The sequence below is a fragment of the Bombina bombina genome, chromosome 2 (genome assembly GCF_027579735.1).
Source record: "Bombina bombina isolate aBomBom1 chromosome 2, aBomBom1.pri, whole genome shotgun sequence".
Lineage (NCBI taxonomy): Eukaryota > Metazoa > Chordata > Amphibia > Anura > Bombinatoridae > Bombina > Bombina bombina.
In genome coordinates this window covers 187,127,892-187,153,237 of record NC_069500.1, presented here as the reverse complement: position 1 = coordinate 187,153,237, position 25,346 = coordinate 187,127,892, and the positions used below count along the sequence as shown (strand labels likewise).

General features: G+C 39.8%; 1 protein-coding gene across 1 annotated transcript in view; it reads left to right on the top strand.

The window, feature by feature from the left end:
* The window catches only part of IQGAP2 (IQ motif containing GTPase activating protein 2), a 373,896-nt gene that overhangs the window by 292,473 nt on the left and 56,077 nt on the right, over positions 1-25,346 (top strand). The window contains exon 26 of the mRNA XM_053701383.1: positions 16,587-16,689. Within this exon, the coding sequence (XP_053557358.1) occupies positions 16,587-16,689 (103 nt within the window). The remainder of the gene's footprint in view (positions 1-16,586; positions 16,690-25,346) is intronic.

Here is a 25,346-nt window from a genome sequence, read left to right as displayed (position 1 = left end):
TAATTCATTTAACATTAATAATTTATAAAGCCATTTTCCAAAGAAATTAGATCAGTGAATTATTAAAAATACAGATTTACTTTGCAATAAGCCCAATTTTAGAACTTGACACCATCTTTTTTTGTTCTAAGAGGCTAACACCTTGCTACGTAAAGATGATATTACTTGACGATAAAATACATTTTCTGATTCTATAAGATTTGTATAACATCCCACTATATGGAACTGCCCAAATTACCTTAAAGGAATGTAAAAGTCAGATTTAAACTTTCATGGTTCAGATAGCGCTTGCCCAATTAATTTCTATTATCAGATGTATTACTTTGTATTTGTGTCATATCTAGGTAGGCTTAGTGCACTACTGTGAGCTAGCTGATTGGTGGCTACACTTTTATTGTCATTGGCTTACCAGATGTGTCTATTTAGCACCCAGTAGTGCATTGCTGCTCTGAACTGATAACTATACAGTGTATTCAGACCCCTTCATTTTTTTCACCTTTTCTTATGCTAAAATGGTTTATTTTTTCTCTCATCAATCTTCACTACATAACCCATAATGACAAAGCAAATAAAATATTTTTGATAACTTTGCACAATTAAAATAATAAAAAAAAAATTATGTTGACATATGTATTCAGACCCTTAGTAGAAGCACCTTTGGCAGGGATTACAGACTCAAGTTTTTGTTGGGGTATGATGTGACAAGCTTTGCATATCTGGATTTGAGGATTTTCTGCCATTCTTCTCTGCAGATCATCTCAACCTCTGTCAGGCTGGATGGGGAATGTCATTGGACAGCCATTTTCAGATCTCTCAAGAGATATTTAAAGGGACAGTCAAGTCCAAAAAAAGCTTTCATGTTTTAAATAGGGCATGCAATTTTAAACAACTTCCCAATTTACTTTTATCACCAATTTTGCTTTGTTCTCTTGGTATTCTTAGTTGAAAGCTAAAACTAGGAGGTTCATATGCTAATTTCTTAGACCTTGAAGACTGCCTCTAATCTGAATACATTTTGACAACTAGAGGGCATTAGTTCACATGTTTCATATAGATAACATTGAGCTCAGGCACGTAATGTAACCTAGGACTGAGCACTGATTGGCTAAACTGCATGTCTGTCAAAAGAACTGAAATAAGGGGGCAGTCAGCAGAAGCTTAGATACAAGATAATTACAGAGGTAAAACGTGTATTATTATAACTGTGTTGGTTATGCAAAACTGGGGAATGGGTAATAAAGGGATTATCTTTCTTTTTAAACAACAAAAATTCTGGTGTTGACTGTCCCTTTAATTGGGCTCAAGTCCATGGCTCTGGCTGGGCCACTTAAGGACATTCACAGAGTTGTCCCTTATGCCACACTTACATTGTCTCCTGGTTTCCTCCAGACATGACATTTGGGATTGAGGCCAAACAGTTCAATCTTCATTTTATAAAACCAGAGAATCTTGTTTCACATAGTGTGAGAGTCGTTTAGGTGCTTTTTTGCAAATTCCAAGTGGGCTTTCTTGTGTCTTGCACAAGAGTGGCTTCAGTCAGGCCACTCTGCCATAAATCGCAGTTCGGTGGAGTGTTGCAGTGATGGTATTCCTTCTGCAAGTTTCTCCCATCTACACACATCATCTCTGGAACTCAACCAGAGTGACCATCGGGTTCTTGGTCACCTTTCTTACCAAGGCCCTTCGCCCCAATTGTTCAGTTTGGCCAGGCTGCTAGCTCTAGGAAGAGTTCTGGTTGGTCCAAACTTCATTCAATTTCAGAATTATGGAGGCCACTGTGCTCTTATTAACCTTCAATGAAGCAATTGTTTTTTTCCCCAGATCTGTGCCTCAATACAATCCTGTCTCTGAGCTCTGTAGGCAGTTCCTTTGACCTCATGGCTTGGTTTTTTCTCTGATGTGCATTTTCAGTAGTGAGAACTTATATACACCAAGATTACGAGTTTTGCGTTATGATTGAAAAAGCAACGTTATGGCTCATAATGCTTCATTTTCCCTAACGCTGCTATTACGAGTCTTGTCGGTATAGGTGTACCACACATCTTTTAGCCTGTCACCAACGTCAGTACCGCACTTTAAAAAAAGTATTTTTTCAATGGGACTCCCATAGTGCCGGTATTACGAGTTTGCCTGGGAGGCTAAAAAGTGAGCGGTGCATTCTATAACCACAAGAACCGTAACGCCATCTAAAGTCAGTAGTTATTAGTTTTACGCTACAAAGCTGTAACATAAAACTCATAACTAAAGTGTTACAAAAAACACTAACACCCATAAACTACCTATTAACCCCTAAACCGAGGCGCTCCCACATCGCAAACACTATAATAAATTTATTAACCCCTAATCTGCTGCTCCGGACATCGCCGCCACTATTAAAATGTATTAATCCCTATTTCGCCGCTCCCCGACATCGTCACCACTATAATAAAGTTATTAACCCCTAAACCGCTGCCCTCCCACATCAAAAACACTATTTAAATATTATTAACCCCTAATCTGCCATCCGCCCACACCACCGCTATAATAAACCTATTAATCCCTAAACCGCAAGCCTCCCACGACGAGATATACTAACATAAACTATTAACCCCTAAACCGAAAGCCCCCCACAACGAAATATACTTATTAATCTTAAATTAAATTAAAATTTACCTGTCAAATTAAATAAATTAAATTTAAACTAACAATTAAACTATTATAATTATTAAACTAAAATTAAACTAACTACTAATTAAATTAAATTAAACTACACATTAAAAAAATCCTAACACTACTCTAAAATTACAAAAAGTATCTAATTACAAAAAAAAACTAAATTACAAAAACAAACACTAAATTAAGAAAAATAAGAAACAAATTATCAAAAATAAAAAAGAATTACACCTAATCTAATAGCCCTATCAAAATAAAAAAGCCCCCCCCCCCCCCCAAAAAAAAAACCCAAAAAAAACCCCTAGCCTACAATAAACTACCAATGACCCTTAAAAGGGCCTTTTGTGGGACATTGCCCCAAATATATCAGCTCTTTTACCTGTAAAAAAACACACCCCCAAATAAAATAACTATCTAAAAAAAACTAAGCTAACCATTGCCCTGAAAAGGGCATTTGTATGGGCATTGCCCTTAAAAAGGGCATTTAGCTCTTTTACAATCCCAGACCCTAAACTAAAAATAAAACCCGCCCAAAAAAACCTTAAAAAAACCTAACACTAACCTCCGACGATCCACTTACAGTTCTTGAAGTCCCGCTTGAAGGATCCATTTTGCCGGCGAAGTCATCATCCATGCGACAAGAAGTCTTCATCCAGACGGCATCTTCTATCTTCATCCATCCGGCGCAGATTGGGTCCATCCTGAAGACATCTGGCGCGGAGCACCCTCTTCATATGATCGCCGCCGTAAACTGGAACTTCAATGCAAGTGACGCAATCCAAGATGGCGTCCCTTGCATTCCTATTGGCTGAAAGATATCAATCAGCCAATAGGAATTAGAGCTGCTAAAATCATTTTGGCTGATCCAATCAGCCAATAGGATTGAGCTCTCATCCTATTGGCTGTAATTTTAGCATAAGGCTGCAACATAACAAAATGTGAAGAAATGAAGGGGTCTTTATGAATGCTGTATGTTTAACCCCTTTGTATGTCTGCTTTTGCATATGCATGATAGTATCAATGTTCTTTCACTCATCTTTGTTATTTTTCTGTGCACTTATACCTAAATTTAGCAGTTTATTTGTTGTAACATATAAGCTAAGTCTTTTGATATTTCACATCACCCTTTAAGTAATTCAGCTCTATAGTTTACATTTTTAAACTAAACGCTGTGGTAGTTGCTAAGGAAGCAGAGCTGTGCATTAGGGAGCCATATCTGGGCCGTCTGGCAGTAAGATACAGGTGGGATTTGGACAGTCCAAAATATTTTACTTTAAAAACAGACCTAAATAGAGCAAGGAGACAGTGGTACTGAGCTCCCAGTTTAGGATTGTCCTGCAAATAGCATTTGGGAATCATGCTATGTATAACTTGCAAATTACAAAAAATATATAGAAGCAAAACAACTATATGTATGTGTGTGTGTATATGGGTGTATATATGTATGTGTGTGTATATGGGTGTATATATATATGTATGTGTGTGTGTATATGGGTGTATATATGTATGTGTTTGTATATGGGTGTATATATATGTATGTGTATATGTGTGTATATATGTATGTATATATGTATGTATGTGTATATGGGTGTATATATATATGTATGTGTATATGTGTGTATATATATATATATGTATGTGTGTGTATATATGTATGTGTGTGTGTATATGGGTGTATATATGTATGTGTTTGTATATGGGTGTATATATATGTATGTGTATATGTGTGTATATATGTATGTATATATGTATGTATGTGTATATGGGTGTATATATATATGTATGTGTATATGGGTGTATATATATATGTATGTATGTGTGTGTATATATGTATGTGTGTGTGTATATGGGTGTATATATGTGTGTGTGTGTGTGTGTGTGTATGGGTGTATATATGTATGTGTGTGTATATGGGTGTATATATATATGTATGTGTATATGTGTGTGTATATATGTATGTATATATGTATGTATGTATGTGTGTGTGTATATGGGTGTATATATGGGTGTGTGTGTGTGTGTGTGTGTGTGTGTGTGTGTGTGTGTGTGTATGGGTGTATATATGTATGTGTGTGTATATGGGTGTATATATATATGTATGTGTGTGTATATGGGTGTATATATATATATATATGTATGTGTGTGTGTATATGGGTTTATTTATGTATGTGTGTATATGGGTGTATATATGTATGTGTGTGTATATTGGTGTATAAATGTATGTGTACATGGTAGGGCTGAGCGATATAGGCTGTGTACATGGTAGGGCTGAGCGATATAGGCAAAAAAAAAATCGTGATTTTTTTTGAAAAAAATTGCGATTTAATCGCAATTTTCTTATAACTTACTATAACACCTTCATTTTGCATTCTAAAGTTTATTTAACACTACAGAATCTTAATGTACATGTTTCTCAATGTCCAATACACTCTTGGAGCATAAAAATACAAACCACATAATAGTTAAAATAAAATTTGCTGCCTGTGATGTAATTAAATAGTAGCTAGCCACTAGCCAGTTGTTAGGTCTTATGACACACAACATTGTCATGTTTTCTTGGACAGTCATTCTAACTGTGGACAGTGGTATGATTAACAAATGAAGCAGTATAAGCCACATACACACACAATTATATACAGGGCCGCCACTAGAAATTTTGGGGCCCCTGACTTAACCATTGATCAGGGCCCCCCCCCCCCCCCTGCTTTGACATGTGCAATTTTTGACCAAGTGACTAAAACGTATATGCACTTTATTCTTTAGTGTCTATTTAAACTTGGAAATGTTGTAAAGGTAGTAACATACACACACACAGACACACTCATACACTGAAACAAACACACACACACTCACACATAAGGATTCACATATAGACACTCTAGCAGACACACAAAGAAACGCACTCAGACACAGACACCCAAACAGACACTCAGCACTTGTTTACATTGACCTGACAAGTAATGAGGTAAACTACAGTTTTGTAAAAAAAAAAAGGAGATTTAGAAAACAAAATATGGAGTTCTCATTATCTTTTTGTAAAGGAAGATGCCAATTAAATGATGACAACAGCATGCAGTGGCTGAAAGGAAGGGCCCTGAACTGACTAAACAGTAATTTAAAGGTTAAATGGTGGATTGGTGACTTCCGGAAAGGTCTCGTTAGTCTCAAAGTCTGTAGAAAGATGTGAATAATCAGTAGTAAGGTCAAAATGTCCTAAAAAGGAACAGACAATGGACACACACACACACAAACTCAAACTCAAACTTGCACATACACCCAAGGAAACACCGACAGTGACAGCCTCAGAAAACACACAGAGACATACAAACACACACAGAGACACCCACAGAAAACACACAAAGACATACACACGCAGAGAGACAACCACATAAAACACAGAAAGACATACATACACACACCCTCACTGAGACAACCACAGAAAACACACAAAGACATACACACACCCTCACAGAGACACCCACAGAAAACACACACCCTCACAGAGACATCCACAGAAAACACAGACATACATACATACACACACACACCCTCACAGAGACATCCACAGAAAACACAGACATACACACCCACCCTCACAGAGGCATCCAGAGAAAATACACAAATACAAACATACACACACCCTCACAGAGACACCCATAGAAAATGCTCAAAGACATATGCACACACCCTCACAGACATCTACAGAAAATGCACAAAGACATACACACCCACCCTCACAGAGAGACCCACAGTAAAAAATACATACACACTCATCGAGACACAAACTAAAGCACAAAGACATAAACACAGACACCCACAGGAGGAAACATGTATGCACCTTGCATCCCCTAAATAAACAGTGTGTGACATGCATGATAAAAAAATTGCAGAAATTAAGAGATCACTTTTTAAAGAATCATATTTGTAAATGTGCAAACAAAAATAATTCTGTGAATTCAAAATTGTACATTAATGATCTTGGTAGATCGCTAGATAAAGAAAAGTACTTTTAAAAGGTTGACATATGTGTGTTTGATTTTTCCCCATTTTCCCCAACCAAGAGCACCACTTCAAATATAGTATACAAATGTTCCCATCTGTCACCTGTACTCTATATGGTCTTGGAACCATAACTTAAGCTGTAGTACTCATACCATTAGATCTGTTTAAATGCAGGATTTAGGCTTGTTGGTATGTATTTCAAAATTAAGTCAGCTGTAGAGTAAACTCAACAGTTTTAAGTTAACCTTTCTCATTTCAAACACTGAGCAATCTTAGTCTGAGAGCATAACATTTTATGCAGATGTAAAAATCTTAGATAAAATGCCTCGTTGCATCTGGAAAGTCCTTGCATATCTGCCAAAAGGGCATCTACCATTTGTGTATTGAGGAGGAAACATTTCTGCATGATTTTAAATATAGAATTTCTACAGCATTGTCAAATAAATCATAAATACACTGCTGCTAAAAAAATGTGTTTTTATGGACCCCTGGCCCTACCATACAACTATTACCACACTGAAGTTACAATCCAAAATTGCACAAAGAAATAAAAAACATTTGCTAAATAAGTCCTACCTCCTCTGCAAATGAAAGTTATCTGCCGTCTGACTCAGGTACACACTGTACAAACAAAGTACCAAGTCTGTCTCACACTGTGCATAGTGGTATAGTGCACACTCAGAAATCCTCTCAAATGCTAATACTTTACTCCTTGTAATAACATTTCCCATGCTCAATTAGCACTCTGCTGTAGTACTCAATGGTGGCTGCCAAAATTTAAAAAAAAAAAAAAAATTTTTTTTTTTTAGTTCTTGCCTCATGGGGCCCCCCTGGCCCATTGGGCCCCTGACAGGAGTCACCCCTGTCACCCCCTGATGGCGGCCCTGATTATATATATATATATATATATATATATAAACACACACAATTTATATATATATATATATATATATATATATATATAAACACACACACACACACATATAATATACAATCACATACACAGTTGCACACAGATATATATATATATATATATATATATATATATATATATATATATATATATATATATATATATATATATATATATATATATAAAATAAAAAAACATTGTAGATGCAGTTAAGTTAACCAAGCAGCAGAGGGGACTGCAGTTTTAGCCTTTTTGGGAGCCATGGGGTTAACTGCATCTGCTATGTATTTGAGCCATTTCTCAGAGGAGCAGGAGATTGTGTGAGAGGTTCCATAATGTTTACATACCCTAAATTTCAGACTACAGACGTCCCTAGGGGGAAATATAAGTAAGTGGCTTTCTCTCCTGTTAATTCCTGCATGGGCTCTGCTTTTAGACTTCTAGATTGATCGGCTGCTTATGAGAACAGAAAGTGAAAGTAAAAAAGCCATTTTATAAATGTGTGCTAAAAGCAACCACTAGATGGAGCTGGTTTGCAAGAAATCACAAACAAATCAATATTACAGCGACTTCTGAGGATTTTTTTATTTAGGAAAAATTGCGACTCTCGCAGTTTTAAAATCGCAGCGATTAATCGCCGTTTTAAATCGCATATGCGATTAATCGTGCAGCCCTAGTACATGGGTGTGTAAATGTATATGTGTGTATATGAGTATATATATGTGTGTGTGTGTGTGTGTATATATATGTATGTGTGTATGTATATATACTGTATGTATGTGTGTATATGTACTTGTGTATATGTGTACGTGTATTTGTGTATTTTGTCTATATATATATATATATATATATATGTATGTGTGTGTGTGTATATATGTACCTATTTCTATTTATAACTATATATATATATATATGTGTGTGTATATATTATATGTATGTATATATATATATATATATATATATATTTATATATATATACAGTATATATATATTTATATGTATATATGGTACTTCAAAAAAAGCAGTGGTTTAACTAGGTATATGCTTCTGTGTTAGTTTGTATCTGCATGGTAACAGAAGGCAATAATGGATCCCTACTACTAAGCAGTTAATGAGACAGTCTAGTCAAAATTAAACTTTCATGATTTCAGATAGGCATGTAAGTTTAAGCAACTTTCCATTTTACTTTTATCATCAAATTGCTTTGTTCTTTTTGTATTCTTAGTTGAAAACTAAACCTAGGTAGGCTCATATGATCATTTCTAAACCCCTGAAGGCCACCTTTTATCTGAATGTGTGCCATATAGATAACATTGTGCTCACGCCCATGGAGTTACTTATGAGAGGGCACTGATTGGCTAAAATGTAAGTCTGTCAAAATAACTGAAATAAGGGGGCAGTCTGCAGGGGCGTAGATACAAGGTAATCACAGAGGTAAAAAGTATATTATTTATAACTGTGTTGGATATATAAAACTGGCAAATGGGTAATAAAGGGATTATCTATCTTTTTAAACAATAAAAATTCTGGAGTAGACTGTCCCTTTAATTACAAGGGATTAGGATCTAACTTTCTGTCTCCTGCACCTCCAGCAAAGTAAATGTGCAGGTGTCTAGTGATAGATAGTCCTGTGAGGTAGTAAACAGAACACCTGTATTCTTAGTGTGGCCTTATTTGAACTCTAACTAAGCAGCACATAATGCAGAGACTTCATAGATTTCTAAACAGGATTCATTGCAAGGGAGGATTTGTTTTTTAAATGACTGTTACAGTTCTTCTGAAATGTATTTAACCTTCTCATTAATAACTCTTAACTTAGGAAAAAGCCACTTTATGAAGGTCATTTATTTTTTAATAGCTAAACATGAAAGACAGGCTGGATGCCAGACAATAATTACCCATTTGTCCAAGTGTCTCTAACTAATTCTCTTGATCTGTCTGTTATTGAGTTTGTGTAGATCAGTAATCCCAGGTTATTACATTAGAGGCTTTGTGTTCCGGGAAATCTGCCAATGCTGTATCCGTTATTATCAGATAGCCAAATGCAGCAATCCCTAAGCATAGTTACAATTATGCACACTATATTTATACAGCAAGCAAACTGTACTCAAACTGCACAGATAATCACGGGCTGTTGTGTATATCAGGAAAAAATAAATTTAAGGGGACAGTAAACACTCTGTAATTACAACATTATTCTGCAGTCTTCCTATAGGTTAACATATCAGTTGAGTCTGAATGTTGCTAGAACAGATTAAAGCCTTAATCTGCAATTGTTTTTTAACGGTCAAACTTCGCCCACCATGTTGGTTATTTGGAGGAGTCAACTTGCGGCCTGGAGATGACAGGGATATTACAGTATTATTGTGTTAACGAAATATCCATTATTTGGCTTTAGGAGAAGATAACAAACTGTAAATTAGATAGAGCTATGTGGCATGGTTAGTCTTGTGAAGCCGACCATGTGCTCTTTCAGCTCCTAGACTGTAAAATATCCACAATTTTCAGACTTAAATTGCAAGAAAAGATAACAAAATAAATTTAAAAAAAGTATAGTGCAAATATGTTTTACTATGCATAATTAAAGATTTTATACATATCTGATGTAGACCCAAATCTACAGACTTCTACTTTCTCCTATTTGTTTAATCTGTCTTTTCATATGCATGGGAGGGTGATGTGTCTGCTTTCCCAGCCCCTTTCATTTAGTGTCCAAGCCTAACCTCATCAACAGTGCTAAACTGGGAGCTTTTACGTAAGTTTTTAAAAGGTTTTTTTACTGGATTTGTAAATCAGTATTTGTCCATATTCTTCTTTATAGTAGTGTCTATTACATGCAGTTATATGCAAATTTGTGTACACTGTCCCTTTAAAGATGAATTGACTTTTGACTTTTGTTTAAAGTGAAAGCTCACCCCCTCTGGGCTCTTTTCTAATTGGAAATTTCCCTTATGTGTAGCGGTGCATACCCTCAGAGAGGGGCATGTGATAACGCCTTATTTAAAAAAAATGGATTTGCCCTATTGGGGGGGGGGGGGGGGTGTCTAGTGCCCCTGCATGTAATGCAATGATTATCTACATACTAGGGTTACAAATAACTCATTTAATAGATTTGTTTCTCATGTTCTTTTAGACAGTATTAGGATAGGATAGTGGTTTTGTTAGATCCTCCATTAGGGCTTGATGATCAAAGCATTTTATATTGCAGTCTCAAAATGTTTACTGTTTCTTTAAAAGGTTAATCCATAATCCATGGTTGCTAAAACACAGTGCTTTCATATGTGAAATGTAACGGATACCAGACAGCTAAGGCTAGCCCCCCTACAACCTCAGAGCAACCACAATCTCTGGAAGATTTTGTTTGCTTGTTTTGTGGAGAGCTGGTGTATGACCAGGAAAACCCTCCTAGGCTGGCTGGGCTCCTGGAACTCCCGGTCGGCCGCCTCACAACGGACACCCGCCTAACTCCTCTCAGACTGGCCGGGCTCCTGGAACTCCCGGTCGGCCACAGGAGAGCAGGACACCCGCTAACTTTACCCCTAGTTGCTCCAGCAGCCCTTTGCCCCAGAGCTCCGCTCTTTTGGGGATTGGTAGCCCCTAGGGAGGACAAGAGCTGTGGCAATTATCAGAGGGGAGCTCCTTTGGGAACTGGGGGTTTTGGACACCCCAACCCCATAACTTCAACGGACTGTAACTCCGGTCCCCAGTAACGAATCATGCTGATTTTTGGACTGTGGCATCTTGGGACCGATGCTCCACCGGGATCACCCCGAAACTGCCACCCCTAGGTATTAGGATTATGTGAGACTGTGTCTTCTATGGAGGTGCTGGGCTGTCTGGAGGGGCGCGAAAATAGTGGGATTGTCCTTTGTCTTATCAAGATGAGCTGCGTGTATAAAAGGAGTGTATGTTGTACAATAAAATCAGTTTTTGTTTCACCTGAATGCTAGTCTGTCTAGTTATTTGGATGGGCTCCTGCTAGAATCACTTTCCTGGCCTACATAGCAGCCTGTTTCAGGCAGAGGAAGGACCCTCGGGTAGAGCTACCTAGTCTGGGTAGCTGGAGTCTGCCACAGGATGGGACCCTGAGTACTGGTGCTGTCTGGCATCAGGGGTGGCTACAGGCTGTGGTCACTTGCCAGCTACATAGCTGCAGTTGGCAGGGAGGAAGCAGGACCCGTTTGGCAGAGCTACCCAGTCGAGGTAGCCGGGGTATCTGTCACATTGGCTGGCAGCGGTGGGATCTGCTTCTTCCACACGGTTCTTGCTGACAGAGGAGAAGTGCCACAGTAACCGGTAACCATGGAGGCCGAGTTCCAATGGAGAATGCCAGAGGCGCTGATCCCGCTGTAGGTCCTGGTTCTGCACAGAACGAGCGGGAAAAGAGGAACTTTTTCCGTCAGCGACTCTGGAGGAAGGCTCTCCAACAGGAGCAGGACTGTTTTGGAAAGGTCCTCCCCACTGATACGGAAAGGTACTGGCTCCAGCTAGATGTACGAATGCCTTTCCTGGGAGAGCAGCCCAGGGAGGAACAGCTGATTGCCTTACACGGACTGGTCCAGACAGAGATGGCGCTGGAGGATGGCTACCGAGCCCTCCAGTGGTATGCTATGCATGTGCGGTCATGACTGGAGGAGGTCTACCCAACAGAGGGCTTTGGCTTTGGCGGCCCTGGATTACTATTTGAAAAGATGCTAAAGGACCCCGACTTTGGGGATAAGACTGAAGAAAGACTGGCTGAAATTCGCGGATACCAAGAGAGACTGTTGGATCTTTCGGGAGTGCCTTGGCTTGAAGCCGATCTGAATTTTATGATTGTCCAGGAATGGGAACTAGAAGTGGCATATGCAGAGCTGCTGGATCCCTATCAGCAATCTGGCTCCGAGCTTATGGTCTTGGACCAGGGGGCCCCCCTAGCAGAAGCGCTGGCAACAGGGCAGAGAGCCACCAGCCTCTGTCCAGCACCTGCAACAGCTCCAGGAAACCAGGGAGAGGAGGAAGTCATCATCCCTCCTCTTAAAGAGAACCCCTTGCAGGGAGAGATGGTTGTCGATAGCTCTCCCCAGCAGCAGAACCCCTTCCTGGGAGAGGAGACAGTCGGTCTCTCTCCCCAGCAGCAGAGCCAGGAGCATGGAGAGGAGACAGTCGGTCTCTCTCCCCAGCGGCAGAGCCATCCCCTGGGAGCGGAGGTAGTCGTCCTCCCTCCCCGTAAGCAGAACCCCTTCCTGGGAGAGGAGACAGTCGGTCTTTCTCCCCAGTGGCAGAGCCAGGAGCAGGGAGAGGAGACAGTCTGTCTCTCTCCCCAGCGGCAGAGACATCCCCTGGGAGCGGAGGTAGTCCTCCCTCCCCGTAAGTAGAACCCCTTCCTGATAGAGGAGACAGTCGGTCTCTCTTCCCAGAGGCAGAACCAAGAGCAGGGAGAGGAGACAGGCGGTCTCTCTCCCCAGCGGCAGAGCCATCCCCTGGGAGCGGAGGTAGTCGTCCTCCCTCCCCTTACAGACAATGTCGATAACTCTCCCCAGCAGTAGAACCCCTTCCCGGGAGAGGAGACAGTCTGTCTCTCTCCCTAGTGGCAGAGCCAGGAGACAATCGGTCTCTCTCCCCAGTGGCAGAGCCATCCCCTGGGAGTGGAGGTAGTCGTCCTCCCTCCCCTCCCCTTAAAGAGAACCCCTTGCAGGGAGAGATGGATGTCGATAACTCTCCCCAGCAGTAGAACCCCTTCCCGGGAGAGGAGACAGTCTGTCTCTCTCCCTAGTGGCAGAGCCAGGAGACAATCGGTCTCTCTCCCCAGTGGCAGAGCCATCCCCTGGGAGTGGAGGTAGTCGTCCTCCCTCCCCTCCCCTTAAAGAGAACCCCTTGCAGGGAGAGATGGATGTCGATAACTCTCCCCAGCAGCAGAACCCCTTCCTGGGAGAGGAGACAGTCGGTCTCTCTCCCCAGCGGCAGAGCCAGGAGCATGGAGAGGAGACAGTCGGTCTCTCTCCCCAGCAGCAGAGCCAGGAGCATGGAGAGGAGACAGTCGGTCTCTCTCCCCAGCGGCAGAGCCATCCCCTGGGAGCGGAGGTAGTCCTCCCTCCCCGTAAGTAGAACCCCTTCCTGATAGAGGAGACAGTCGGTCTCTCTTCCCAGAGGCAGAACCAAGAACAGGGAGAGGAGACAGGCGGTCTCTCTCCCCAGTGGCAGAGCCATCCCCTGGGAGCGGAGGTAGTCCTCCCTCCCCGTAAGTAGAACCCCTTCCTGATAGAGGAGACAGTCGGTCTCTCTTCCCAGAGGCAGAACCAAGAACAGGGAGAGGAGACAGGCGGTTTCTCTCCCCGAGAGGTCACTGATCATCACTCAGTGCATGTACTGCAAGTATCTTGAGATCGATTTAAGTACGGTCTGTCGCTCCCTCACTTCCACAGAGACTAGGCCCAGAGTAAGCTGCAGCTTCCCTCTTATCAGAAGATGACAGGCAAACAGGAACCTCTCTTCCCCTTCCCATATCTTTGCTGTGCTGGAGTAAACAATTGTAGCTCGCACACTCTGCTCTTCTGAAGGGATTAATTCTGTATCGCAATAGACATCTCTGTTCAACCTCTAGCTTTGTCAAGTCTTTGATGAGCCCCAGAATATTGTTAAGTCTACTAACTCCAAAATTTCAGGGACCATATTTCTCCTTTCACTCGACCTAAGGGGAATGTTGCAATCCGAATCCAGCAATTCAATGCCATACTTAAAGGGACATGAGACCCACATTTTTTCTTTCATGATTTAGAAAGAGAATGCAATTTTAAACATCTTTCTAATTTACTTCTATTATCTAATTTGTTTTATTCTCCTGATATTCTTTGCTGAAAAGCATATCTAGATATGCTCAGTAGCTGCTGATTGGTTGCTGCACATAGAAGCCTCGTGTGATTGGCTCACCATGTGCATTGCTTTTTCTTCAACTAAGGATATCTAAAAAATGAAGCAAAATAAATAATAGAAGTAAATTGTAATGTTGTTTAAATTTCTATTCTCTATATGAATCATGAAAGAAAGATTTTGGGTTTAGTGTCCCTTTAAGAAATCATTCATCCAGAAAGCCTGGCAGAACAGCCAGCAAATGATCAGCTTCAGTTTCCATAGTAATATACATCAGACTATGGGTCATATTTAACAATGTGCGAGCGGACATGATACGAAGTAGCGTATCATGTCAGCTGCCCATCGATAAATGCCGACAGCATACGCTGTCGGCACTTATCATTGCACCAGCAGTTCTACACTAAAATTGTTATTGTTTAAAAAGATAAATAATGCCTTTAATACCCATTCCCCAGCTTTGCACAACCAACATTGTCAGATTAATATACTTTATAACTTCAAACCTCTAAATTTCTGCCTGTTTCAAAGGCTCTATAGACATCCTCTTAATCACATTCTTTTGTATATGCTTTTCACGACAGGAGACTGCTAGTTCATGTGGGCCATATAGATAACAATGTGTTCACGCCAAGAAGTTATTTAAGAGTTAGCACAACACAGTACTAACTGCAAGTCAATAGAGAATAAATAGTCACAGTCATGTGATCAGGGGGCTGTCAGAAGATGCTTAGATACAAGGTAATCACAGAGGTAAAAAGTATATTAATATAACTGTGTTGGTTGTGTAAAACCGGGGAATGGGTAATAAAGGGATTATCTATATTTTAAAACAATAAAAATTCTATTGGAGGCTGTCCCTTTAAATATCACTGTTCCCAAACACATTAAAGAATAAAATGCATATATGCCTTTTCTGTATGTAGGCTTGACTAACCTGTATCATCCCTCAAATCCAGTTATCTAGAATGATAAAAGATACGAAGCACAAAACAATAATACAAAGGCAGGGCATACTGTTTAAAAGACCTAGGGGTTTATTCATAAAGCAGCAGATGCTGCCTCCGACCCACTCCGCCTCAGTTCCGGCTGAAGTGGAAGTTAAGAAGCAGCAGTCCTAAGACCGCTGCTCCTTAACTCGTTCACCACCTCTGAGGTGGCAGACAGCAATTCGTCCAATCGAATACGATCGGGTTGGTTGAGACCCCCTGCTAGCAGCTGATTGGCCGCAAATCTGCAGGGGGCGGTATTGCACCAGCAGTTCACAAGAACTGCTGGTGCAATAATAAATCGTTGTCTGCATTTATCGATGTGCGGCGGACATGATCTGCTATATCGGATCATGTCTATCCGCACATTAATAAATGGACCACATAGATTATTATGTTCCAGTTGAAAAACTCATTACAAAAATAAATCTACAACATTTTACATAAAGTAACATACAACTTTGTAGAAAAATTCCAGAATGGTTTCTCAAATTAAGGAAAGTGATGGGGGATTATCAGTGCATTTTGAAAGTTTTTTCACATTTGGTTGGTATGTTAAAGGGACACTCAAGTCAAAATAAACTTTTATGATTCAGATAGAGCAGCAGTTTTAAGACACTTTGCAATTTACTTACATTATCCAATTTTGCACAGTCTTCTTATAAGCACACATTCTGGGGTACAAGATCCTTCTGAGCATGTGCACAAGCTCACAGGGTATACGTATACTAGTCTGTGATTCGCTGGTGTCTGTCACATGAAACAGGGGGCCAGAAAATGGGAGAAAAATTAAATTTGTCAGAAAAAAAATCTACTGCTTATTTGAAATTCAGAGCAGGTGTTAAATGATTGTCTTTTTATTATGCACTTGATAATTATGCAATTCTACTGCATTGAGTAGTCCTTTAATTTAATATATGGCCACAGACAAGTGCTGTAATTACAAGGTGTCCTATGTCTTATTAAGGCAATGATTTATCTATTTTATTATTATTATTATTATCGGTTATTTGTAGAGCGCAAACAGATTCAGCAGCATTTAATTTACAAATAAAAATGTAGATGTTTTTTCCTTTACAGCAACAGAAAAATGAGTAACCTCTTTAAACCACATCCATATGTATCATGCTATGTGCAGTTAACATGTAATAAATACTTATTAACGTATTCGTCTTTCTCAGCTGCTATTAGAACATCAAGATGCCATTTCCCCAGACCACAATGACGTTCTTCATGAGCTGCTTGAGGGACTTGGAACTGTACCCGATGTTGAAACGTTCCTTGGTAGGAAATATGTTTTGTTTATATGTTTGTTTTTTAAACAGAACATTAATTGATTTGATCTTTGTTTTGTCATTGCCTGTCCAGCCTTTCTGTCAGTGCCTTGTGGTTTACAACTATAAGGATAAACAAAAATAGCCTTATGAGAATTACTATTGCTTCCCATAAAAAGGGGACTGTTTGACTTAAATTTATAGTTGGTGGGAAGTTTTTTTGTTTGTTTTAACATTAGTGTGGTAAAATCTGTATGTGACCATAGAGGTCATTGCTGTTAAATCATGTCATAGGTTGACATAATCTTTGTCATTCTTATATATTTTATAAATTCTAGATTATATATTATGTGGAATGATGTATAATTGTGTGTTTTGTATACAAATAATGGGCCCCGGTTTGAATTATGTTAATCGCAGGTGGTTGTAGTTTACTGTATCAAAGCAGACATATGTAACCCCTAGAATATTGGCATCTGTCTGTCAAAGGGCTTCATCATTTTAAAAGGATTTTCCTTTTTTTTTTTTTTAAACTCATTTGTGCAGGGTCCATTACTTCCTGTCACAGCCCCGCAAGGGGGCTGTGGCCTCAACAGGAAAGCAAAGGAAAAGCTTCCCCTTTGTAAGTGGTTGCAAAGAGACACATGCACTTGCTCTTATCAGTTTTTTTTACCCATGCTCAGTGGAGAACTTTTGCTGCAAAAATTATTTGACAGGATGTAAAAAAAAAATTATAAAAACAAACAAAGCTACTAAATACAAATACCACCTCTTCTAACAGGCAATCCAAAGGATGTACTACTGCGGTGAAGTACATTTTTTAAAAAATATTCCTTTTTGCTTCCATTTTGATTATTATTTACATTGGCAGTCATTACCTTAAACTGCCTATCAAACAAAAATAAAGTGAAAATTAACTACTTATGCTTAACTTGAGCTGGCTTCACAGTTTACATGTGCACTAGCAGACATGCACTAGCAACAGTAATTCATTTTGTTGCACATGCTCAGTAGCAGACTTTTGCTGAAAAAAAAATCACGTGACAGGAAGCCAGCGGAGTTTAGTTCATCATGGCAGCTCCAATCCATTACTGTAGACACTTGTTACACTGCAATTTTTTAAAGGAACAGTCTATAGTGACCATTTCCGGCTGCTATCAAACTATTATTATTTAAAAGTGCCATGTACTTCTTAAAAGCTTATAGATGTGGAACCAGTTTCAAGATGCTTGTCGTTCCTTTGATATAGGTGGCGAGAGTCCGTGAGCTGTTACCTCATTCATACCCCAGTTTTTAAACTTTGCCTCCTTTGGAGGTGGTTGAAGAATGATGTTGTGCTTGATTTCTTCAGTGAAAGGCGCTTCAGAGCATATTGAAGCCCAGTTCCACTTGGAGTACAGTGCTTGTCAGAGGGATGTGATTGGAGTGCTGCCTCATGATACAATGTGTTCGCCTCAAGGAAAATATTTTCATAGGCTCTCTGTAAATTCTGTTGCAGGGATTCATCTTCTGCCTCCCTTAACAGATCGATATTATACTCATATTCAATCACCTCTGCTGTTATGTTTCAGTACTGGTTGGGCTGTCTGCTTCTGCTACTAAGTGGCTGTGTGTCTCTTGATAAGTGTATTTTGTAATAGATACTCACAGCTATGTTTTTGGGCACTTTTAAAGATGTTTAAAAGTTTAACTATATTTGTATATTTGTATGTAAGCCCTAGGACAGATTCTTACTATTTCCCTTGCATACATTTTGTTGCTCCAAAATTTGTGCGCATTATCCCTGGCGCATATTTATTGGTCAGGTTCGCACACCATATTAAACATGTGTCACTGTTTGCCCGCAGGCGCACGTCAAAACCAGTGCATAATTGCTTGTCATTTTTTCACACAAGCATCGCACATCAAATTAGGCGTCATTATACACGCACTTAGAATTTAAAGGAAACGTGTCACTATTAGCACCACAATGCTTCATAAAACACGCACGTCAGACTAATGGTCGAATGATGCACATACTTGTGCTCCTTTTTGTTGATAAATCAGTAATGAAAATTGAGAACAGCTGACAGTTACTGCTTACCTAAGCTGCATTTGCTTAGCGCTTTAAATGTCCATGCAAAGCTATATATAAACTTACTATAAGGGGGGTAATGATAGTAATTATCGCATCTTTGTTACTGAAATATTTTGCCATAATGGAGCAGCACCAATCTGCCCATAAATTTACCATAGTAACTGAGTCTATTGAACACCTTTCTATCAAAGCTAAGTGTGCTTATTTTAAATTAACTGAAGTAGCTTCTTCGGCTCATTTATGTGACTCCTGTTTAGATTTTTTTTATTGCATACCGATCAAGCTAATGATTTTTCTATGTGTACAAATGCACCTACTTATAATGCATCCTTACATATAGATGCAGATGGTGTACCTCCAGCAATGAAAAATTGTATTGCTACTGCCATTTCACTACCGCCTCTGAATAAACATAAAAGGTCAGTTAAAATGTTACCTTCTACTAGTAATATAAGTCCTGACCTACAAAATACTGAAGTATCTTCAAATGATAAGGATTTGTCTAACAGTGAGGCTCCCTCATCTGACATAGAACCTGATCATTTCTCCTTTTTATTTAAAATTGAACACATTCATTCTCTGTTGAAGGAAGTTTTAGTCACTTTAGGGTTGAAGAAGCTAAACCTTCTGATAATAAACCCTGTAAATGTTTAAATTCAATATATAAAACTGTTGTCAATCTTCCAGAGATTTTTTCCTATACCTGATTCTGTCTCTGACATGATTGCTAAGGAATGCTCACATGGTGTGTAAAACTAGATTATTGTTCCTTTCTTTCCAAGGAAAAAAACAGTTTGGGTCTAAACAGGATTCTATTCTTTTTACTATTACTGGAGGTAAAGGAGCTTTTCTTCCTCAAGACAAAAAGTCAAAAGGGAAATTTAAAGCTCCAAACTGTTTTCCATTCTTTTGTCTGAATAGAGAGCAGAAAACTGACTCCTTCCATAAACCCTCTGGCTCAGTCTGGAGACCCACTTCAAATTGGTACAAATCTAAACAGAATAAGAAATCTAATCCAGTCTCTTAAGACTGCAAGAAAGGTACGGCCCCCAACCCTGTATTACTGGTAGGGGGCAGATTAAACCTTTTTCAGAAAGCTTTGTTACAATCCAAAATCCCTTTTATAATTCCTAGGATTCTTCAGTTTTTGCAGAATAGTTTAGATAAAGGTTTATCTGCCATTTTTTTTTTAAGGAAAAATCTCTGCTCTTCCTGTATTATTTTGTAGGAAGATTGCTAAACTTCCTGATGTTCATTGTTTTTTTTTCAGGCTTTAATTTGGATTAAACCTGTTATTATGCCTATTTCTCTTTCTTGGAGTCTTAACCTAATATAGAAAGTGTTACAGGCTCCTCTTTTTGAGCTTATGCATAAATTGGACATTAAACTAGTTTCATAGAAAGTGTTGTTTCTTTTGGCTATGTCTTCTGCTAGAATAGTTTCTGAATTGCCGGTGTCTTAAATTAAGATGTCTACCATTGGAATTTGACTACCACGTCACTTCCGGTGGGTTGTGGCGCTCTCTGCGCATGTGTTAAGGCACAATAAACAGTGCTCAATGGAGGCCCAACCTCCTACAAATAGCTGTTTAAGGCAGAATAGCTGACAACTTACTTTAGAACACGGGTGTTCTAAAGTAAGTTGTCTACCGCGTAGGAATTGCCGCCTGATCGCTCTGTCCTTCTCTCCATAACACAGATTTTATTTTGCAATCATTTTGAAATAGTTTTTACTTGCTGTATTTAGTTCCTTTTTCGCCGTTCCTTACCTTTATAGCAATATCTCAAATTAGTAAACGCTGTACCGTGCTGTATTTTTGTGTTTTCTGAGTGATCATTTCTTAAAGTAAAAACTATTTCAAAAGTATTGCAAAATAAAATCTATGTTATGGAGAGGACAGAGCGATCAGGCGGCAATTCCTACGCGGTAGACAACTTACTTTACAACACCGATGTTCTCAATAAGTTGTCACCTATTCTGCCTTAAACAGCTGTTTGTAGGAGGTTGGGCCTCTAGCGCATGAGCAGTGCCACAAACCTCCAGCAGCTGATTAAAGTCACCGGAAGTGACGCGGTAGTCACATTCCTACATGGTAGACAACTAACTTTAGAACACCGGCTCTCTCTTGTTAGTCTCCTTATCCGATTTTCCATCAAGATAAAGCTGTTTTTCAGACTACATTTACATTTTTGCCTAAAGTTGTTTCCTCACAGAACATTAATAGGGAAATTATCATTCCCTCTTCTTTGCATTCTTTGGATTGTGTTAGAACATTGAAATATTATGTTGATGCTACTAAGGATTTCAGACAGACTTCTAGCCTGTCTGTTCCTTTTTTCTGGTCCTAAGAAAGGCCAGAAGGCCTCTGCTATTTCTTTATCTTCTTGGTTCACAAAGCTTATTTGGAGGCGGGTTAGCCTCCACCACAGAGAATTACAGCCTAATCTACTAGATTGGTTGCAATAGCTTGGGCTTTCAAAAATGAGGCTTCATTTGATCAAATCTGCATACCTTTACAAAATTTTACCATTTTAAAGTTTTTGCTTCGGCAGAAGAAGCCTTTGGTAGAAAGGTCCTTCAGGCAGTTCTCTTGGTTTGATGATTGTGCCTATATATTGAGTTTGTCATAAAATACAATATTTTGGGTTTTGGATTTAATTTGGTCGAAAAACTTCCTGATTCAGAGACTATTCCCCTGGCTGAAGAGACTAGGGACTGAGAAAGTCTGCCTCCCAATTGTTCACAGTCAGAATGTGGATGGCAGAAATCATGCAATGATGGTGTTCTGACCAACTGATGATGCGGGACACTTTCCTCATTGCTAAGGTACTGCAAGTTACTCCCTGATGATTGAAATAGACCACTGCTGTGACATTTTCTGACTGGAATCACAGATAAAGTTTCTGTCTGAGGTTGGGCCAACTCTGGATAGCTATAAAGACTGCACAAAGTTCCAGAATATTTATAGGTAAACTCGCCTCCTGAAGAGACCAAACTCCCTGCACTCCCCAAATTACACCCAAACCTAATAGGCTGGCATCTGTGGAGATTACAATCCACCCTGGAGAAAGAAAGGAGGCCCCCTGAACCAAGGAAAGGTGATTCTGCCACCAGGTTAGGGACTATCTTGCCTTGTGATCTAACAGGATCTCCTGAGACAGATCCTCGTTTCCCATTCCATTGATGTTGCATCTGCAACTGGAGGACCCCTATGCACTTTACTTTCACCTCACTTCTAATCAAGAAGGTAAAAGAAAATGACTAAGCATCATGGGAAGTGGGAGGGGAGGGATTTAAAGCTCTGGAGTGCTGGGGTATCTTTTGCCTCCTTAATTTGTAAAATATATTTATTTGCTGGTGAAGACTCCCCCTCAGTGCATTACTGTGCATTCTACTACAGAAGTTGCCACTTCTTCGGCTTTTCATAATAAGGCTTCCTTGATCAGATTTGATAGGAAGCTACTTGGCCTTCTTTTGAACACTTTTTTGAAGTTTTATCATGTGTATGCCTTTTCTGAGGCTGCTTTTGGCAGGAAAGTTCTGCGGGTCATAGTGACTGATCAGTAACATAAATACCTTTACTGTTTGTCGTCGTCCCCCTATTTCATGGTGATCTTGTGGATTTCACTGCTTGGGTAAATATTCCCACACATGATGACTCCTGGACTTTCACCATCTGATGAAAGAAAACAAAAAGCCTACCTGATAAATTCATCTCTTTCATGATTGTTATGTCCACAAGTCATCATGTGTGGGAATTCCCCTCCTAACTCATAGGAGGAGGCCAAAAGCCCAACACACCAAAGCTTGAAATTCCTCCCACTTCCCATGATCCTCAGTCAGAGATCCTCTCACCCAGAGATTCCTCTCATCCAACGACCATTATACCTACCTTCACTGTTTGTCCCCACTTTATCATGGTGATTTTGTGGACACAAATTTGATAATAGAACTAATTTGTTTTTGTTTTTTTAAAGGGAGAGTCTAGTCCAAAATAAACTTTTATGATTTCGATAGAGAATGTAATTTTAAACAAATTTCCAATTTACTTTTATCACCAATTTTGCTTTGTTCTCTTGGTATTCTTGCTTTGTTCTCTTGGTATTCTTAGTTGAAAGCTAAAACTAGGAGGTTCATATGCTAATTTCTAAGCACTTGAAGGCTGCCTCTTCTCTCAGGGCATTTTGACAGTTTTTCACCACTAAAGGGTGTTAGTTCATGTGTGTCATATAGATAACACTGTGCTCAAACACGTGGAGTTCAGGTGAGCCAGCTCTGATTGGCTAAAATGTATGTCTGTCAAAAGAACTGAAATAAGGGGGCAGTTTGCAGAGGCTTAGATACAAGGTAATCACAGAGGTAAAACGTGTATTTATATAACAGTGTTGGTTGTGCAAAACTAGGGAATGGGTAATACAGGGATTATCTATCTTTATAAACAATAAAAAATTCTGGTGTAGCCTGTCCCTTTAATGGTTTGTCTGAATCACAAAAGAATTTTTTTTGGTTTCATGGATAGGTTTAGGGCAAGGTTTCTAAAATAAATGATGACAGAAAAAAAGAGGGACAGCGGGATCAAGCTACCAGTTGTTGACTGTTATATAACTTTATTTGTATTTTGGGAGCTCTGAATGTATGTAGTGTGTTTTTAATATATATATATAACACATAGAAACACCCAGCACTCACCAGCTAGCTCACAGCTAAGATAAAATCACATCTGGAAAGGTTAGTCACCGCATCTGGCCAAATGGGAAAGCTCAGGCACCACGTCATGGTCCTTTCCATAGCCTGAGTCCCTAACACAGGCACACCATCATGCGAGCTCACAGAGCCAAACAAACTGAGAACAAAGACGGGGTGCACAGGTGGCTGTAATCACCCATAGAAAATACAAAACATGGAAGGGAACTGCACTCCAAGACCGGATCAGGTACACATCCCGTGACTCAGCAACATCCAGCCCTGGGTGCTAAATAGCACTCCAAAAAAGCTGTGATGTCACCAGAGCCACAGGCAGTTAACCCCAGTCCGGAATGGGTGCAAGAACCAAGGGAGATTACAAATAAAAAGTAATACAACACATAGAAACACCCAGCACTCACCAGCTAGCTCACAGCTAAGATAAAATCACAACTGGAAAGGTTAGTCACCGCATCTGGCCAAATGGGAAAGCTCAGGCACCACGTCAAGGTCCTTTCCATAGCCTGAGTCCCTAACACAGGCACACCATCATGCGAGCTCACAGAGCCAAACAAACTGAGAATAAAGAAGGGGTGCTCAGGTGGCTGTAATCACCCATAGAAAATACAAAACATGGAAGGGAACTGCACTCCAAGACCGAATCAGGTACACATCCCGTGACTCAGCAACATCCAGCCCTGGGTGCTAAATAGCACTCCAAAAAAGCTGTGATGTCACCAGAGCCACAGGCAGTTAACCCCAGTCCGGAATGGGTGCAAGAACCAAGGGAGATTACAAATAAAAAGTAATACAACACATAGAAACACCTAGCGCTCACAGCTAAGATAAAATCACAACTGGAAAGGTTAGTCACCGCATCTGGCCAAATGGGAAAGCTCAGGCACCACGTCAAGGTCCTTTCCATAGCCTGAGTCCCTAACACAGGCACACCATCATGCGAGCTCACAGAGCCAAACAAACTGAGAACAAAGAAGGGGTGCACAGGTGGCTGTAATCACCCATAGAAAATACAAAACATGGAAGGGAACTGCACTCCAAGACCGGATCAGGTACACATCCCGTGACTCAGCAACATCCAGCCCTGGGTGCTAAATAGCACTCCAAAAAAGCTGTGATGTCACCAGAGCCACAGGCAGTTAACCCCAGTCCGGAATGGGTGCAAGAACCAAGGGAGATTACAAATAAAAAGTAATACAACACATAGAAACACCCAGCACTCACCAGCTAGCTCAGTTCTCAGTTTGTTTGGCTCTGTGAGCTCGCATGATGGTGTGCCTGTGTTAGGGACTCAGGCTATGGAAAGGACCTTGACGTGGTGCCTGAGCTTTCCCATTTGGCCAGATGTGGTGACTAACCTTTCCAGTTGTGATTTTATCTTAGCTGTGAGCTAGCTGGTGAGTGCTGGGTGTTTCTATGTGTTGTATTACTTTTTATTTGTAATCTCCCTTGGTTCTTGCACCCATTCCGGACTGGGGTTAACTGCCTGTGGCTCTGGTGACATCACAGCTTTTTTGGAGTGCTATTTAGCACCCAGGGCTGGATGTTGCTGAGTCACGGGATGTGTACCTGATCCGGTCTTGGAGTGCAGTTCCCTTCCATGTTTTGTATATATATATATATATATATATATATATATACACAGAAACAAAGTATGCACTTTCAGGTCTTTTTCAGTCCAAGTATACAATACTTTATTGTGTAACGTTTTCGGGAATCTAGTCCCTGAAAACGTTACACAATAAAGTATTGTATACTTAGATTGAAAAAGACCTGAGAGTGCATCCTTTGTTCCTGTATGTTGTTGCATCCTTGCACCCAGGCTGTTGACGGCAGGATATATATATATATATATATATATATATATATATATATATATATAATGTATG